This window comes from Ornithorhynchus anatinus, chromosome 5 (assembly GCF_004115215.2).
Source record: "Ornithorhynchus anatinus isolate Pmale09 chromosome 5, mOrnAna1.pri.v4, whole genome shotgun sequence".
Classification (NCBI taxonomy): Eukaryota; Metazoa; Chordata; class Mammalia; order Monotremata; family Ornithorhynchidae; genus Ornithorhynchus; species Ornithorhynchus anatinus.
The window spans coordinates 5,330,272-5,348,876 of NC_041732.1; the positions used below are offsets into that span (position 1 = coordinate 5,330,272).

Sequence of the window (18,605 nt, forward strand, 5' to 3'; positions counted from 1 at the left end):
GCTTAGTATACTTGATGGCACTAACTAGGCCCTTCTAAATACCATAATAACTGCTATTGATGAGAACGATAGATGATTATCTCCTCTAAGAAACCTTCCCCCGATTAAACCCTCTTTTCCCCTGCTTCCTCTCCCTTCTGGGACCTTTGGGGATTTGATGTTTGCCTCACCCTCAGCCTCACAGCACTTACATACATATCTCTGAATTATATATTATAAATTATTTATAATAATAATTGTATTTGTTAAGCGCTTATTATGTGCCAAGCACGGTTCTAAGCGCTGGGGTAGATACAAGGTAATCAGGTTGTCTTAAATAGGGCTCACAGTCTAAATCCCCATTTTACAGATGAGGTAACTGAAGCGCAGAGAAGTTAAGTGACTTGCCCAAAGTTTTACAGCTGATAAGTGGTGGTACCGGGATTAGAACACATGACCTCTGACTCCCAAGCCCGTGCTCTTGTCACTAAGCTGCGCTGTATTTTCCCAGCCACGCTCTAGTGATGTTTGTCTTCCCCTCTAGACTGTAAGCTCAATGTAGGCAGGGAACGTGTCTACCAACTTGGTTGTAGTGCACTCTCCCAAGTGCTTAATACTATGTTTTGTACACAATAAACACCACTGATGATGAACCTCGCCCTGAGACTTCTAGGTTGAGAGCCTGTGAGAAGAAATTGAGGAAAGGGTTAGCACGCTCTGCGGGACCCTTCAGTGAAGTTGCTGCACTCTTCGCCACCCACATTATCAGGCTATTTTCAATCACTACTTCCCCTAACCTTTCCCTTCCTTATCCTAGTACATGACCTCAAGGTGAAAACAGGGTATTGAGTCTAACTGGAGAAAGCGCAATACCTGTTGTACCTCCCCATCTATGTCCGTCCCCTTTAAACTCTAAAATCCGATTTTTTATGGTACTTGTTAGATGCTTACTATGTGACAAGCACTGTTGTAAGAGCTGTGGTAGGTACAAGTTAATCAGTCCCCGTGTCCTTCCTGATTATCTTCTATCTTTCCCCGTCACGTTGTATGGCGCTTATTATTATTATCAGAGCTATCACCTCACTATTCACAGAGGCCTTTAGCCAATAGGTAGTGGAAGGTGACAGAGGAAGTAGAATCCATCAATTAATAGTATTTACTGAGTGTTTACTGTGGTCCAAGTTCTGTTCTAAGTGCTGGGGAGTAGACCAGATCCCTGCCCACAAGGAGCTTACAGTCTAGTAAGAGAAGGTAAGACTTGCTGTCCAACTGTTTACAATCAAATGGAGGAAGACGGGACTGACCCCCCAAACAGTTATAAAGTGCGGGATCAGGGAACTAAGGTATACAACACACACAGAGAAATAGGTATATAGTATGTACAGACACAGGCATAGATCCCAGAGAAAGGAATCATATGCACTCAATTCCGGCCATCTAGGTACGTCTTAGGCAGGAACTGGAGAAGATGAACTGACTGGAGCCCGGTTAAATGGCAAAATCTTCCTGGAGGAGGCAGACTTACAGGGAGGATAGGCAGGATGTGATTTGGAGAAGGGCATATCTTGACGATGTTGCTTTGTTTCGTTTTGCTCTGTTTTGCTTTGCTGTCTGTCTTCCCTGTTTAGACTGTGAGACCGTCATTGGGCAGAGATTGTCTCTATCTGTTGCCAAATTATACATTCCAAGCGCTTAGTACGGTGCTCTGCACATAGTAAGCGCTCAATAAATACTACTGAATGAATGAATTCAAGGTGCATTAACTTTGAGGCAGGATCATGGGGGCTGGGGGGAGACAGTGACTGGAGCTGAGAATATGGATAGGGGACATGGAGGGGAGATGAGAGCACAGAGGAAAAGGGGGGAAGTGGGTGTCCCCTTGAAACCCAAGGTCAAGAGTTTAATGATAATAATAATAATGATAATAATAATGATGATGGCGTTTGGTAAGCACTTACTATGTGTCAAGCACTGTTCTAGGAGCTGGGATAGAGTCAAGGTAATCAGGTTGTCCCACGTGGGCTCACAGTCCTAATCCCCTTTTTGCAGATGAGGAAACTGAGGCCCAGAGAAGCAAAGTGACTTGCCCAAGATCACACAGCAGACAAATGGCGGAGTTGTGATGAGAATCCACGACCTTCTGACTCCCAGGCCCGTGCTCTACCCATTAAGCCATGCTGCTTCTGTGAACTGAATCTATTTTAGCACTTAGTGCACTGCTTAGCACACAGTAAGCGCTTAACAAATACCACAGCTATTATTGGGATTAGTGAGAATATCGTAAATGACATAGATGAGCGAACAAGTAAGTGGAGCAGGGCCCGACAACGGACAGATAGGTAAGTGCAGCCACCCCTCAGACCTTCTAGACTGTAAGCTCGCCATGGGCAGGGAATGTGTCTGTCCTGTTGGATTCTCCCAAACACTTAACTCAATGGTCTGCACACGGTAAATGCTCAATAAATACGATTGAGTGACCTCCCCCGGGTTCCTTCCCTGGTTCCCGGCCCCGGCCGTAGACCAGGGTTGCCCTGGGCTGGGTGACGCAGACAATGGCTCCGATCCTATAAACGCTCATTAACGTGCTGGGCGGACGGGCAGCCGGGTCCAGGGGGTTGTTCCTGCCGAGGCGTCCCAGCCTATAAATGGGCCCAGCCCACGGGCTCCACGGGGAGGGAAGGTTAAAAGCTGAGGGCCAGGCCGCCGCCTCCCCCCCACAGACAGCCAGAGCAGAACCCTAGGGTGGAGAAAGGCAGAGAGGCAGGGGGCAGGAGACCCCACCCCCCCGGCCTCCCTGGGCGGCCAGGACTGTTGGGAGTCGGAGAGGACTGTCCGAGAGCTGGGGCCGGGGCTGCGGACCAAAGGATCTGGGCTCCCCAGGTGAGGTTGATGACCCTCTTCCTCAGCACCCCTCCCTCCCACCAGATTCCTGGCTCTAGTTTCCAGAGGAGACTCTCAGGGTGGCGGGACTGAGCTGGACCAAGATGGCGGACTCAGAGGGCTCCGGGGGTCGGACCAGGGAGTCTACAGAAGTATTCAACCTCCCTCTTCTCCCATTTTCCTTAGACATGCAGCTCCTGACCCTCAGCCTCTTCCTGGTAGCCACAGGTGAGAATATCGCACGTCGGCAGCAAGGGGACACCCCTCCCCTAGCCTCTTCACAATTCAGTCAGATCCCAGATTACTTCTCATCGGGCACAGGGATCTCCACTGGGCCCTTCCCCCCATTTTCCACTCTCTCTTCCTTTCCCCCTTCCCTTCTGGGAAGCTCCCTCCAGACTCAGCCCCTGACACCACTCTCTCCCCTCCCCCCAGGGCTCCACTATGTCCAGGTGAGGGATGAAAGTGCAAGAGGTGTTCACTTCCTTCCCTGGGCCCACTGGGAGGGGCAGGAGGCTGAGGTGGGGACCGGAGAGGGTCGGGGTGGGGTCAGGATGGGACGTAGCTTCCTTAGAGACCATCCAGGAGCCTGGGAGCCAGCCCAGGGGTCAGAGACAAGCATGGCAGTGAGGGGTCAGAGGTTGGGGGTCAGGATGGACAAGAGCCAAATGTTAGTGTCCGCATCGCCTTAGCCCTTGTGGGTTTCTAAGCCCAGGTGCTGAATGAAATCAGTCCACCGGAGAGGATGGGGGGTGCTGAAGGAAATCGGGTAGAGGGAACTAAACCAAAAAAGGCAGTCAGCTTCGCCTCTCTGTCCCCTCTTTATGCCCACCCGGCCGACGCGGCTGGTGGGGAAGGGAGCGGGGCTGGGTGGTCCTTCGAGCCTCTCTCTGAACCCCCCTCCCCTGTCTCCCCACAGCGGCCCAGGGGGGTGACAAGGTGCTGGGCGGGAAGGAGTGTGCCCCCGGCTCGCAGCCCTGGCAAGTGGCGCTGTTTGACTTCGGCCGCTTCAACTGCGGGGGCACCCTGCTGACCCCGAGATGGGTGCTGACCGCGGCCCACTGCCTCACCCGGTATGGGGCCGGGGAGGAGGGGCAGGGGCCGGATGCGAGGGACCTGGGAGGAGAGGGAGAGGCTGGGGGACAGGGGGCACGACATCTAGGTCCGGTGAAGTGTGGAGAAGAGTAGGATTCCTGGGCTGAGTCTATCGGAAGAGAAAGTCTGGAACCTAGGGTCAGGGTTTCCAGCCTCGAGACCCCTGTCTCCCCTGGTGAAGCCGAGTAGCCTAGTGGAAAGAACCAGGGCCTGGGAGCTGGAAGACCTAGGTTCTAATCCTGGCTCTGCCTCTTGTCTGCTGTGTGACTTTGAGCAAATCACTTCACTCCTCTGGGCCTCAGTGGGACTGTATCCGACCTAATTATCTTGTATCTCCCCCGGCACTCAGCACAGTGCCGGGCACTTAGTAAGCACTAAAATACCACAATTTATTATTCTTCTGCACTTAATGTGGATAGCTTTGTTATTTATTATAAATTACTAATTTATTGATATTAATGTCTCTCTCCTCCTCTACACTGTCAGCTCATTATGGGCAGGGAATATGTCTGCTAGTTCTGTTGTACTGTACTCTCCCAAGCGCTCCGTACAGTGCCGTGCACATAGTAAGCGCTCAATGACCACCACTGATTGACTAATCGATTGATTGTGTCCCCAGGCCCATCCGGGTTCGACTCGGGGAGCACAACCTGAAGGTCCTGGAAGGCCAGGAGCAGCTTCGGGGGGTGAGCCGCGCCATCCCACACCCCCGCTACCGCGAGCGGGACCACGAGGATGACATCATGCTGCTCAAATTGGCGCTGCCCGCCCGCCTGACGCCCAGCGTCCGCCCCCTCTCCCTGCCCACCCGCTGTCCCCAGCCCGGGGACCGGTGTGTCGTCTCCGGGTGGGGCCTGGTCGCCAACTCCAAGGGTGAGGAGGCTGGGGGGACGGACCGGTGGGTAGGATGCCTGGGAAGGGAAGAGGGAAGAAACGGAGAGAAGGGAGGAGGCTGGGGGGTGCAGGACTCCTGGGGCCCGGGAGTAACCCCTCCTCCCTTTCCCCCGGTCCCGTTTGTCTCTGTCACCACAGTGAGCCTCCCAGACAGCCTGCACTGTGCCAACATCAGCATCATCTCGGCCGCAGCCTGCAACGTGGACTACCCGGGCCGTGTGACGGAAGCCATGGTGTGCGCAGGCGTGGAGGGTGGAGGCACTGACTCCTGTGAGGTCAGCCCCCGGCCAAACGCCCCCCCCCCCACCCGCCCCCGCACCCCTAATAATAACAATAGTCCTTATTAAGCTCTTACTTTGTGCCAAGCAGTGTTCTAAACATTGGGGTAGATACGAGTTCATCAGATTGGACACCGTCCCTGTCCCACATGAGGCTCGCATGCTTAATCCCCATTTTACAGATGAGGTAACGGAGGCCCGCAGACGTGAAGTGACTTGACCAAAGTCATACAGCAGACATGTGGCAGAACCGGAAATAAAGCCCAGGTCCTTCTGACTTCCAGGCCCGTGCTCTATCCACTAGGCCATGCCCAGTGGATGGCAGGTGGCGTGATGGACAGAAATGGGCCTGAGAGTCAGAGGACCTGGATTCTAATCTCTATTCTGCCACTTGCCTGCTGGGTGACCTCAGGGCAAGTCGCTTCATCTCTCTTGGCCTCAGTTTCCTTCTCTGTAAAATGGGGATTAGAAACCCATTCTTCCTCCTACTTAGATTGGGAGTCCCTCCTGGGACAGGGTGTGTATCCGGACCATTATCTTGCATCTACCCTGGCATATAGCACTGAGTAGGCCCCTAACATATATTACGATCTTTGAGGGGGGCAGGGAGGACGGTTCGGGGTCTGCTCCCCATTCACTCCCAGCCCCGAGGAAAGATCTGAAGGAGGATTTAGAGGGTCACAGTCCAGGGTGGGGAGGGGTGGGGACCCTGGAGCTAGTGGCTAGGCCTCACTCTTTTCCCACCCTCTCCAGGGAGACTCGGGGGGCCCCCTGGTCTGCGGGGGACAGCTCCAGGGCATCGTGTCCTGGGGAGACGTGCCATGCATCACCACCACCAAGCCCGGAGTCTACACCAAAGTCTGCAAGTACGTGGATTGGATCCAGGACACTATCAGGCGGAACTGAGAGGACAGGGTGGAGCTGGGGACCCCCCTCCCCAAACTCTGTATTCAACCCAAGCTCCCCCCCACCCTTTCCCTTGGGCTCCGGGCCTCGTGGAGAGAGGGCATCTAGGAAGAATGGGAGACGCTGCACTGTCTCTTTAAGATCGGGACGAATCCGTCAGTTTCTCCATCCCGGTGACTGGAGTCGGCTCTGGAGCCGTTAACGCTTTGCTGTCTCCAGTCTCTAACCTTAGATTCGCACTCTTTCTGGAGGGGCGGGGGGGAGGAGGGCAGGGGGGAGAGGTAAAAGACCGACGAGGTCACGTAGACAGGCGAAGGCCAGCAGCTGGAGGGCCCGTGGGAACTGGCCACAGATGGTGGGGTCAATCAGTGGTATTTATTGAGCGCTTTCTGGGGGCGGGGCACTGTATTGAGCGCTTGGGAGAGTATATCGAAATTCCTACGGAAGTGGAGGGGGGAAGAAAGGAGGGGGAATTAGCCCCCACCCCCCGGAGTGGGTCCAGTTTCTTTCCCGAGGACCATCTGGAGCGATCTCTCTGGACTGCTGCCCTCCCACCTCCCCGAATCCCTTTTCTTCCTTCCCGAATTCCCAACGCCAGAGCAACAAAAATTAAAAAAAAAAAAATGGAACGAACGATGCTAAACAGGGCCCTCCTCATCTGCCTCCTAAATCCGCCCTACGTCCCCAGCCCACCCTCAACTCCGATTTGGTAAGAATAGTAATAGTGGTGGTGGGATATTAATTGGTATTTGTTAAGCGACTGCTATGTGCCAGGTAGTGTTCTAAGAGCTGGGGTAGATACGAGGTAATCGGGCTGGACACAGGCCGTGTCCCACACGGGGCTCACAGTCTTAATCCCCATTTTACAGATGAGGGAACTGAGGCCCAGAGAAGTAAGGGGACTTGCCCAAGGTCAGCCAGCAGACAAGTGGCGGAGCGGCATTAGAACCCAGGTCCTTCTGAGTCCCAGGTCCGTGCTTTATCCACTCGGCCACGCTGGCTGGGTTGAGGGTTTCCTTGGTGCCAAGCCCTGCGCTAAACTCTGGTCGGACACAGTCCCTGTCTCACCCTTCATTGTCACTTCGTCCCCCACGCCCGACCCTAAGCCTCACCCATTCTTCCACTTTGATCCTAGCCTCAACTTTATCTTTTCCCGTGGTTCCCAGAACTTGGCGCTCCTAGCAGATTCCCAGAGTCGTCCCTCCACATTCCAAGTTACGGGGAGCCCGAGAGGAAGGATTTCCTCTTTATGAAAGGCCTAAAATATTGGACAGGGGAGCTGGGGAGGGTCTCCTCTGTCCGTTCTCCTCAGCCCTGCATCAGTCAGCCCCCAATCCCTCCCTGTCCGTCCCCCTCCCCCCCTCCCGGAGTTAGGAGCCGGGAAAGCTAGAATCAGGCGTAAATCAGGCAATATTTATTGAGTGATTTCTGTGTGCAGAGTACTGTAGAAAACCCTTGGGAGAGCCCAATACAACAGAGGTGGTGGTAGACACGTTCCCCGCCCACAAGGAGGTCCCGTCTCCAGTTATCCGGCTCCTTTCTGACCCCTCCCCCGTGAGCACCGTCTGGGTGGCACCCCCATCAGCTTCCCCCAAAGAGAGGTTGGGGTGCAGAATGTCGTGACTCCCCCAAGCAGCCTCAGGGAGCTATTTGATTCCGGTGACCCTGCGGATCCAGTCCAGATGGCGACAGATGTTGGTGTAGACGCCCGGGGTGTTGGGGAGTCCACATCGTGGTTGGCCCCAGGACGTTACACCTGCCAGGGTACCCCCACAAATCAGGGGGCCTCCTGAATCCCCCTGGAGAGGAGGAAGGGGAGAGTCCAGTATGAACCTCAGAGGATCCCCCGGGTTTCTCCTCTGGGACTGACTTTCTTCCTCTGCCCCCCCTCAACGCACCCTAAGTGCCCTCCATCCTCCCCTAGCTGTAGCCCCAACTCCATTCCCAGCAGCAGTCAGCCAATAGCTCTGGGGCAACAGCCCCCCCCCCCGATCTCCCCCTTACCCCCTCACCGCAGCCCCCACTCCATCCCCCTCAGCAATCAACCAGTAGTGTGATGGCAGCAGCATCCCTTTCCCAAGTCCTCCCTTCTCCCCTCACTGCAGCCCCCCAACGCCATTCCCCTCAGCAATCAGCCAATAGCCTGGTGGCAGGAGCCCCCCGGCCCCAGGCCGCTGTCCTTCCTTGCTGCAGGCCCTCCACTCCATTCCCATCAACAAGCAATCAGCCAAAAGGCTGGTGCCAGCCACCCGTACCCCAACCCTCCCCCCTCCATTCCCCTCAGCCAGGAATCAGCCTGGTGGTATCCGCAGCAAGGCCCCCCCCCCCAACTCCCACCCCACGCCAGCTCTCCCTCCCTCTCACCTGGCAGGTGTCCGTGCCCCCCTCCTGGACCCCCGCGCAGACCATGCTCTCCTTGATGGCACCTCCGTATCTGGCTCGACACTGCTCTTGGTCCACTGTCTTCACCCAGGCGCACTGAAGTTCCTCCGGGTTCAAAACTGTGGGGACAACCGGGAGGGGAGGGGTAGGGTGGGGGGACTGGATGCAGGTTGCCCGGGCCCCAAAAGGGGTGACGGGGAGGGAAAGCAGTACCTTCAGTGCTGGAGATGGTGCCCCAGCCGGAGATGAGGCAGTCGGTGCCAGGGGCCGGACAGCTGTGGGTGAGGGGCGCCGGCTTCACGGCGCGGTTCAGGGTGGCCGGCTTGGACAGCTGCACCAGCTGGAGGTCATGGTCCCTTTCTCTGGCTTTGGGGTTGAACTGCGGATGGGGCACTCTGCGGGTGCTGGTGAAGAACTGCTCGGTCCCATCCTTCTGGCGAAGATTGTGCTCACCCAGGCGCACATACAACCTAATAGGGAAAGGGACAGAGCGTGGGCAGAAGGTGGGGGTGGGAAACACACACACACACACACACGCCCCTTCCCAGCTCACTGCATCCCAGTCCCAGGCTATTCTCCCTCCTCACCCTTTTCCAGACTTCCCATCTCTCAATCCAAAAGTGGAACGTATTGAGCTCTGTGTGCAGGGCCCTACACTAAAAGCTTGGGAGAGTACAATATATCAGAATTGGTAGATACATTCTATGCCTACAGGGAGCTTGCAGTCTTTGGGGAGAAACATTAATATAAAGAAATTACAAATATAATAATAATGATGGTATTTGTGAAGTGCCTATTAGGTGCCAAGCACTGTTCTAAGTACCGGGGTAGATACAAGGTAATCAGGTTGTCCCACGTGAGGCTCACAGTCTAAATCCCCATTTATATGTACATATATGTACACAAGTGCTCCAGGGCTGAGGGTGGGGTAACTATCAAATAACTAATAGGTACACATTTCCCTCCAATCAATTAAGGGTATTCGCTGAACACTTACTGTGGACAGAACACTGTAGTAAGTGCTAGGGAGAGTCCAGTACAATAGCTCTGGCCCTTTCCACTTCATTCAAGCCATCAATTGTATTCATTGAGCGCTTACTGTGTGCAGAGCACTGTACTAAACACTTGGGAAACAACAGTATAACAGGGCTGAACAACATGTTCCCTGCCCACAAGGAGCTTAGACTGTGAGCCCGTCTCTGGGCAGGGAGTGTCTCTATCTGTTGCCGAATTGTACATTCCAAGCACTTAGTACAGTGCTCTGAACATAGTAAGCGCTCAATAAATACTATTGAATGAATAGAGGGACTGAGGAGACCTTCCCTGCAAACCATCCCTCTTAAACCCACTCAATTCAGCCCTTGCTAAAGAGGGAAACTAACACTTCCAGACCACTATCCCTGCCCTCAAGGTGTTTACAGTCTAGCAGGGGAGACCGATCTTGAAAAAAATTACATAGAGGGGAAGCAGTAGAGTATTAGCTATGCCCTCCCCCTGCTGCACAGATCTGTAAAGTAAAGAGGGAGGAGGAGGTAGCTTGAATGTCTTTCTAGACAAACTGGTGTAACCTTTTCCCAGTTTGGAAGCCTTGGGCCACAGGCAGGAGGATTCGAAGGCCCCAACATCATAAAATAGCTGGGAATGTCACCACAGTCATCACCCCCTCGCCCCAAGGAGATATTTCTAAAAGGACTCCAAGGAGAATTTCACCTTTTTCCATTTACTTCTATGCCCTCTGTCCTGATCTGGCAAAGAGGCTCAGTCCCAAACTGTGTCCGATCACTCTATTGTATTCTTCCAAGACTAGTGGACAGAGTCCAGGCCTGAGAGTCAGAGGATCTGGGTTCTAATTTCAGCTCCACCACTTATCTGCTGTGTCACTTGGACAAGTCAGCTTCTCTGTGCTCCAATTCCCTCATCTGCAAATTGGAGGTTCAAGACCTCTTCTCCCGCCTACTTAGAATGTGAGGCCCATGTGGGACCTGGATTATCTTGTACCTATCCTAGTGCTTAGTACTTAGAAAGCGCTTAACAAATACCACAATTTTTATTAATAGATTCCACTGATTGACTGACTGGCCATGCACCCAACCCTGTCCAAATGGCTCCTCTGGCTACTGGCAGGCTTAGTTCCAAGGGACAAGCCTTCTCCCCTTCTCTCCCCCTTCCTTCCCCCCACTCCCCAGCTGGCCTCCCTCCTCACCAACCCCCCCCCCCCCGCCATCCCCCTCACCTCTTAAACCAGCAGTGCCCTGCAGTGAGCACCCATCGGGGGTGAACCAGGATACCCCCACAGCGCAGTTGGGGCCCGTCAAAGAGAGCCGCCTGCCATGGCTGAGAGTTGGGGGAGCATGGGCTGCCCCCCAAAATGCGGTTATCTTGGGAAAGCCCTGAGGTGGGAGAGGAGAGACATTCACCAGACCATGTCAAAGCCTCCTCCCATCCCTCTCCCCGGCCCCCCAGCACCTTCTCATCTCACCTGGAGCAGCCATGAGCAGATTGAGAAGCAAAAGCTGTAGCCCCATCATGCAGGATGTGGAGAAGCTGAAAAGGGAGATGTAGAGGGGTCTCAGGACCCCTACCCCCTCCTGCTCCCCGCCCGAGAGCCCACATCTCTGTGCGAGGGGGATCTCCCCGCGGGACCCCCAAGATCAGCCCCTGAGAGGGGTCCAATGGGCCTAAACCCAGCCGACCTTTGGGGACTACTGGACCTCTCTTCTTTACCACTCGACCCCGAGGAGAGATGGAGGCAGAAGAAAGGCAGCATGGCATACGAGGAACGGGACCATGGCTAAAAGATCAGAGTCTCACCTGCTGGGCTGGTCCTGAAGAGCTACAACAGACCCAGGCAGAAGAGAGAGTCAGATGTGGCCGGAGGGACACGGAGATTTGGAGAGAGGCTGAGACCAAGTCAGTGAATCCAGCTTCATGCAGGCAAGGCTCTGGAGCGTCTCTGTGGAGACAGCCTAGCTCTCCCTGATTCTCTCTGTCCTACCGAGGGTTTCTCATCTAACCTCCAACTCTGTCCCTCTGTCTGCCCCTCTCTGTCCTTCCACGGTTTGTGTGTGAGTCTGTGTCTCTCCTCTGTGTTCTCCCTATATGTGTGTCTCTGTCTGCCTCACTCTGTCTCTGAATATGTCTGACTCACTTCCTCCCTCTGTCTGTCTCTCTTTCTGTCTTGAGTTCCCCACGCCCAGCCTTCTGCTTTTATCCCAGGGATCTGGTTGGGGGCCCAGGGGCCTAGGGCCATAACCGCCTATAACTGCATCATGGGCCACCTATAATCCCTAACACTTCTTTCCTCAATGCCCTTCCCATCTGCTTCTGAATTACGGGCAGAGCCTGAGCCCCAGAGGGGAACTGCCAGAGGAGGAGGAGGAGGAAAAGGAGGTTGTCAGGGTGGAGGGACGTGTAGTAAGGGGAAGAGAAGACTCCAAGGGGCAGATTGGAAATACTGGAAATGATTTTGGGTGAAGCAGCTATGAGAGAGCACTGGCTGATGAGGAAGCAGCGTGGCCTAATGGAAAGAGCATGAGCAGAGGAGTCAGAGGACCTGTGTTCTTATCCCAGTTTCCCCACTTGCCTGCTGTGTGACCTCGGGCAAGTCCCTTCACTTCTCTGTGCCTCAGTTCACTCATCTGCCAAATGGAACCTGATTATCTTGAATCTACCCCAGCGCTTAATAATAATAATGATGATGATGATGTTAAGCACTTACTAGGTGCCAAGCACTGTTCTAAGTGCTGGGGTAAATACAAGGTAATCAGGTTGTCCCACGTGGGACTCACAGTCTTAATCCCCATTTTACAGATGAGGGAATTGAGGCACAAAGAAGTCAAGTGACTTGCCCAAAGTCACACAGTTGGTAAGGGGCGGAGCCGGCATTAGAACCCACAACTTCTGACTCCCGAACCCGTGCTCTTGGCACTAAACCACGCTGCATTTGGAACATGGTAAGTCCTTAATAAATACAAATAACACACTGGAGAGGAGCTTTCAGATTTGTGTGTGTGCTGGTAGGGGGTAGCATATGTGAGAGTTGTGGTTGGGGTCTCTCACTCCCTAATCCCTACTCTTAGGGTCATTTTAAGTGGAGGTTCCGGGCACATAACTGGGAGAGACCAGCATGGCATAGTGGATAGAGCACGGGCTTGGGATTCAGAAGATCATATTTTATTCCTGGCTCTGCCACATGCCTGCTGTGTGACCTTGGGCAAATCACTTCACTTTCCTGTGCCTCAATTACTTCATCTTTAAAATGGGGATTGAGACTGTGAGCCCCACATGGGGCAGGGATTGTGTCCAACTCGATTTGCTTGTATCCACCTCAGTGCTTAGTACAGTGCCTGGCACAGAGTAAGCACTTAACAAATACCAACATTATTATCATTATTATTAGGCCTCAGCAGTGGCCACTGCTCTGGATTTGCTGAGATGGACCACCAAACTAACCCCCTCCCTACGCGACCACCGATATAATGCAGACCCTATTCCTTATTCCCCACCTAGAGGTCATTCCCTGGACCTGAGAATACCAAAATAGGATCACCTCCTCCAGGAGGCCTTCCCAGACTGAGCCCCGCTTTTCCTCTGCTCCTCCTCCCCTCCTCATGGCCCCGACTCCCTCCCACTGCTCTACCCCAATCCCCACCGCACAGCACTTATGTATATTAGTACATATTTACCGCTCTATTTTATTAATGATCCGTATATATATCTATAATTCTATTTACCCAATTTGATGCTATTGATCCCTGTCTACTTGTTTTGTTTTGTTGTCCGTCTTTCCCCTTCTAGTCCCTGAAGCCCGTTGTTGGGTAGGGATGGTCTCTATCTGTTGCCAAATTGTACTTTCCAAGCACTTACAACAGTGCTCTGCACACAGTATACGCTCAATAAATACGATTGAATGAATGGATGAATGAATGGATGGCATTTGGTTCCTCGAGGCGCTGGGAAAGTGCCAGCTGAAGGCCTGGCTTGACGCTCTTTGCAGGGTGTGCAGTTCAGTTGCCGCATCGATGCCGGGCGGAATGTGCATTTTTCTAGGGAACAACGTGACGAAATATGAATGGGCTTGGGGGGGGTCTCGTGTCTCCTGCCGTCACCTCGGCCCCCCCGCACTGGGCTGGGGACAGGAATAGAATAATAAACCTATTTGTTAAGTACTTACTATGTGCCAAGCCCTGTTCTAACCGCTGGTGTAGATACAAGATAAGCAGGTTGTCCCACATGGGACTCCCAGTCCCAAGCAGCGTGGAAGCAGTGTGGCCTAGTGGAAACTGCTCGGGCTTGGGAATTAGAGGGTGTGGGTTCTAATCCCAGCTGTGCCACTTGTTTGCTGTGTGACCTTGGGCAAGTCGCTTAACTTCTCAGTTACCTCAACTGTAAAATGGGGATTAAGACTGTGAGCCCCACGTGGGACAACCAAAGAAAACTTGTATCTTCACCCAGCGCTTAGAACAGTGCTAGGCACATAGGAAGCGCTTAACAGAAGCCCTCATCATTATTATTAATCCCCATTTTACAGATGAGGTAACTGAGGCCCAGAGAAGTTACGTGGCTTGCCCAAGGTCACACAGCAGACAAGTGGCAGATCCGGGATTAGAACCCTTGTCCTCTGACTCCCAAGCCAGGGCTCTTGCCACTAAGCCACGCTGCTTCTCTAGCTGGTCCGAAGCAAGAGAGACAGAAAGACAGTTGGACACAGAGACACGTTCATTCATTAAATTGTATTTATTGAGCGCTTACTATGTGCAGAGCACTGTACTAAGCACTTGGAAAGTACAATTCGGCAACAGATGGAGACAATCCCTACCCAACAATGGGCTCACAGTCTAGAAGGGAGAGACAGACAACAAAACAAGTAGGCATCAATAGCATCAAAATAAATAGAATTATAGATATATACACATCTTTAATAAAATAAGTAGACATGCGGGCTCCACGGCTTGGAGCTGTAGCTAGGAAGAGTGGAAGAGTTTGGGGGGTTTGAAGGGTGGGGATTGGGACAAACAAGGAGATAATTTGGGGCCCCCACGGCGAAGCCTTTTCTGGAGGTGCGTGGATGGGACGGGAAGGGTGTCGGTGTGTTTGGATGAGGCCCGGATGTTTTATTATTATTATTTGCCATCGAGTTGTTTCCTATTCATAGCGACTCCATGGATAAACTTTCTCCAGAAAGTCCTGTCCTCTGCCATAATCCACAACCTTTCTAATTGTTCTTCCCTTTTCATTGTTAGGGTCTTTATCCATCTAGCTGCCGCTCTGCCTCTTCCTCATTTCCCTGGACTTTTCCTCGCATTAGTGTCTTCTTCAGAGAATTAAACCTCCTGATTATGTGTCCAAAATATGCTAATCTAAATCGAGTCACTTGGCTGTTTTGGGTAACAATAATCATGGTATTTGTTAAGCGCTTATTCTGTTCCAGGCGTGGGTGGAGTTGAGGGCGACCGGTGGGGGTGGGTGGGTGGGGGTGTCTCGGGTAGGGGCGGGTTTCTGAGAGAGGTGGGGATGTCTAGGGGAATAGGGTGACTGGGCGAGGTAATAATAGTAATTAAGGCATTTGTTAAGCTCTCTCTCTGTGCCAAGCACTGTTCTAAGAGCTGGGGTAGAGATAAACTAATCAGGTTGGACACTGTCCCTGTCCCACATGGGGCTCAGCGTCTTAGTGGAAAGAGCAGGGGCCTGGGAGTCAGAAGGACCTGGGTTCTAATCCTGATTCGGCCACATGTCTGCTGTGTGACCTTGGGCAAGGCACTTCACTTCTCTGTGCCTCACTTACCTCATCTGTAAAATGGGAGTTAAGGCTGTGAGACCCTTGTGGGAAAGGGACTTTGTCCAACCTGATTAGCTTGCATTATTATAGTTATCATTAATAATAATAATCGTATTTATTGAGCGCTTACTGTGTACTGTTTACTAAGCACTTGGGTGAGTACAATATCATGTCAGGCACATTCCCTGCCCACAGTGAGCTCGCAGTCTAGAGGAGGCAGATATTAATATAAATAAATAGATAATAAATAAATTGCTTGTATCTATCCTGGTGCTTAGAATAATGCTTGACACATAGTAAACGCTTAACAGATAGCATTATTACTATTATTATTCCCCATTTTACAGATGCACTAACCTAGGCACAGAGAAGGGAAGTGACTTGCCCAAGGTCACACAGCAAATGGCAGAGCCGAGATTAAAACCCAGATCCTTCTGTTTCCCAAATCCGTGCTCTTTCCACTAATAATAATAATAATAATTGTGATATTGTGTTAAGCGCTTACTATGTGTCAGGCACTGTACTGAGCGCTAGGGTAGACACAAGGTAATCAGGTTGGACACGTCCCTGTGTCACATAGGGCTCACAGTCTTAATCCCCGTTTTTCACCTGAGGAAACTAAGGCACCGGGAAGTGAAGTGACATGCCCGAGGTCACACAGCAGATAAGTGGAGGCGGGATTAGAACTCAGGTCCAGGCCACGGGGTTGGTGTGGATGGGGGTGTCTAGAAAGGGTGGGGCTATCGGTGGATGGGGTGTCTGGGAGAGTTGGAGGTGTTGATGTGGAGAGGTGCAGCTCCCGGGGAGGTGTTCTGGGGCCACCAGGCCAGGGTGAGAGGTCAGGAAATTTGGATGGGGCGGGGGTGAGGGGCTAAGGGGAAATTTGGATGGGGGTAGGGGTGAGGGGCTAAGGGGAAAATTGGATGGGACAAGGGTGAGGGACTAAAGGGGAAATCGGATGGGGGCAGAGGTGAGGGCTAAAGGGAAATTTGGCTGGGGCAGGGGTGAGAGGCAAAGGGGAAAATTGGATGGGGCAGAGGTGAGGAGCTAAGGGGAAATTTGGATGGGGGCAAGGGTGAGGGCTAACGGGAAATGTGGATGGGGACGGGGTGAGGGCTAAAGGGAAATTTGCATGGGGCAAGGGCAGGGGGCTAAGGGGAATTTTGGATGGGGGCAGGGGTGAGGGCTAACGGGAAGTTTGGATGGGGCAGGGTCGGGCTGCCTGAGGTGGGGCTGGCGATGATGTCATGAGGGTACAGGGAGGACGATTTGAGTCCATCTTTTAACGCATCTCCAGTCCAACCCCCCGCCTCCCTCCCCTGTTCCGTTCGAGGAGATTTTATCCGTTTCCCGCTGGCCTGAGAGCTGACCGAGAGGGCCAGCGAACTGGGGCCGGGGGGGGGGGGGGGGGGCTGTTGGCGAGGACGGAGAAACAATAATTGTGGCATTTGTTAAGCGCTTACTTTGTGCCAGGCGCTGTACTGAGCGCTGGGGTGGTTACAAGTAAATCAGGTTGGACACGGTCCCTGTGCCAGGTGCGACAGTCTCAATCCCCATTTTACAGATGAGGTAACTGAAGCCCAGAGAAGTGAAGTGACTTGCCCAAGGTCACAGAGCAGATAAGTGGCAGAGCCTGGATTAGAACCCATGACCTTCTGACTCCCAGGCCCGGGCTCAATCCACTGTGCCATGCTGCTACACGGGGAGAGTGGGGTGGGGTGTCAGGCAGGGTGGCCATTGTTCAGAAGGGGAAACTGAGGCACGGGACGGGGGAGGGGGCCTAGGGTCCCTCCCACCTCACCAACCAGCTCTGTTGCAGGCTGAAGAGGGTCGCCCCCTCCCCACCCCCACGCGGGGAAGGTTGGGGGGGGGCGCGGTTGCGTGGCTCAGTGGAAAGAGCCCCGTCTTGGGAGTCAGAGGTCATGGGTTCGAATTCTGGCTCTGCCACTTGTCAGCTGTGTGACTGTGGGCAAGTCACTTCACTTCTCTGTGCCTCAGTTACCTCATCTGTAAAATGGGGATGAAGACTGTGAGCCTCACGTGGGACAACCTGATTACCCTGTATCTCCCCCAGCGCTTAGAACAGTGCTTTGCACATAGCTTAACAAATACCTTAACAAATACCAACATTATTATTATTATTATTATTCTGAGCAGACTCGGGCTTTCCGTGCCCCGCTTCAAGGAGCTGTTACCATCTCGCCCCCTTCTTCCCCGATACCATCTTCCCAGCCCCCGGCCCAGCGCCACAACCTCGGTGACCCGGAGATAAGGTGGCAGGAAATAAGCAGTGGGAGCAAAGGAGACCTCTCTCCTCCCAAGGGCCAGAAGCCCTCCACCCCCACCCTCCCAACCTTCCAAATCCCAATCTGTATCCCTCTAACCCTTTCCAAGCCCTCCTGCGCCCAATTCCCAACTCCTCTTAAGCCCCTGAATTTCCCTTCTACCCATAATGGTATTTGTTAAGCGCTTACTATGTGCCGAGCACTGTTCTAAGCGCTGGGGTAGACACAGGGGAATCAGGTTGTCCCACGTGGGGCTCACAGACTTCATCCCCATTTTCCAGATGAGGTAACTGAGGCACAGAAAAGTGAAGCGACTTGCCCACAGTCACACAGCTGGCAAGTGGCAGAGCCGGGATTTGAACTCATGACCTCTGACTCCAAAGCCCGGGCTCTTTCCACTGAGCCACGCTGCTTCTCTACCACACCCATAACTCACCACACCTTTACACCTTCAAACCTCTCTTAATAATAATGACTGTGGTATTTGTTAAGCGTCACCGTACTAAGCGCTGGGGTAGATGGAAGATAATCGGGTTGGATACGGTCCCTTTCCCACACAGGGCTCCCGTCTTATCCCCGTTTTACGGATGAGAGAACGGGGGCCCAGAGAAGTGAAGTGACGTCCCCAGGGTCACACAGCGGACAAGTGGCAGAGTGGGGATTAGAACCCAGATCCTATTGATTCTCTGGCCCTTGCTGCATTCACTAGAGACAGGCCCGAGGCCTTCCCCAACCCCTCCCCCGCCCCCCCATTTTCCTCCCACCACCCCCTCCTTCCTCCCTCCCCCCGCCCTGCCCAGTCCAGGCCAGGCCTCTGACCCTGGCACGGCTCCATCCCAACGTCTCTTCTCGGGAGCAGGAAGGATCTTGCTTTACGACCAGGGCCCCCGGCTCTCTCCCCTTCCTCCTTCCCTTCTCCCGTTTCCGCCCCCTCCTTCCCCACCCTGCTTCGGGATAGGGGAGGGGCAGGTGGGAATTAGGGATAAGGCGGCCACCTCCGAGACACCTGCAGTTTCCGCACAGGTAAAAGGGGGGGTGGAGGGGGCGGGGTCCGGGGGGGATGGGACGGCCTATAAAGGGCCCCGTTAACCGTTCTCCACCCCCACTTGGCCCCCTTCACAGCTCGAC

The 18,605-nt window shown here is 53.4% G+C and overlaps 2 protein-coding genes across 2 annotated transcripts; one reads left to right on the top strand and one right to left on the bottom strand.

The window, feature by feature from the left end:
- Window positions 1–2,963: 2,963 nt before the first annotated feature.
- LOC100092737 (kallikrein-15) lies at window positions 2,964–6,091 on the top strand. Its single transcript, XM_029065034.1, has 5 exons — window positions 2,964–3,087; window positions 3,779–3,932; window positions 4,574–4,827; window positions 4,987–5,123; window positions 5,880–6,091. Exons 1-5 carry the CDS (start codon window positions 2,964–2,966, stop codon window positions 6,030–6,032), a joined length of 822 nt encoding a protein of 273 aa, XP_028920867.1. The 3' UTR covers window positions 6,033–6,091.
- Window positions 6,092–7,520: 1,429 nt separating this feature from the next.
- LOC114811990 (kallikrein-8-like) lies at window positions 7,521–11,591 on the bottom strand. Its single transcript, XM_029064369.2, has 6 exons — window positions 11,226–11,591; window positions 10,894–10,958; window positions 10,648–10,804; window positions 8,628–8,884; window positions 8,397–8,533; window positions 7,521–7,831 (listed from the first exon to the last, which is right to left on the bottom strand). Exons 2-6 carry the CDS (start codon window positions 10,940–10,942, stop codon window positions 7,679–7,681), a joined length of 753 nt encoding a protein of 250 aa, XP_028920202.1. The 5' UTR covers window positions 10,943–10,958; window positions 11,226–11,591; the 3' UTR covers window positions 7,521–7,678.
- Window positions 11,592–18,605: the final 7,014 nt, after the last annotated feature.

Bases quoted from the DNA above. Each gene is read 5' to 3' on its own strand.
- LOC100092737 (XM_029065034.1), top strand. From the start codon at position 2,964: ATGGCGGACTCAGAGGGCTCCGGGGGTCGGACCAGGGAGTCTACAGAA. The intron at 3,088-3,778 runs GTGAGAATATCG...GTCTCCCCACAG, and splicing joins CCTCTTCCTGGTAGCCACAG to CGGCCCAGGGGGGTGACAAG. The intron at 3,933-4,573 runs GTATGGGGCCGG...TTGTGTCCCCAG, and splicing joins GCGGCCCACTGCCTCACCCG to GCCCATCCGGGTTCGACTCG.
- LOC114811990 (XM_029064369.2), bottom strand. From the start codon at position 10,942: ATGATGGGGCTACAGCTTTTGCTTCTCAATCTGCTCATGGCTGCTCCA. The intron at 10,805-10,893 runs GTGAGATGAGAA...CTCCCACCTCAG, and splicing joins TCTGCTCATGGCTGCTCCAG to GGCTTTCCCAAGATAACCGC. The intron at 8,534-8,627 runs GTACTGCTTTCC...TTGTCCCCACAG, and splicing joins CACCATCTCCAGCACTGAAG to TTTTGAACCCGGAGGAACTT.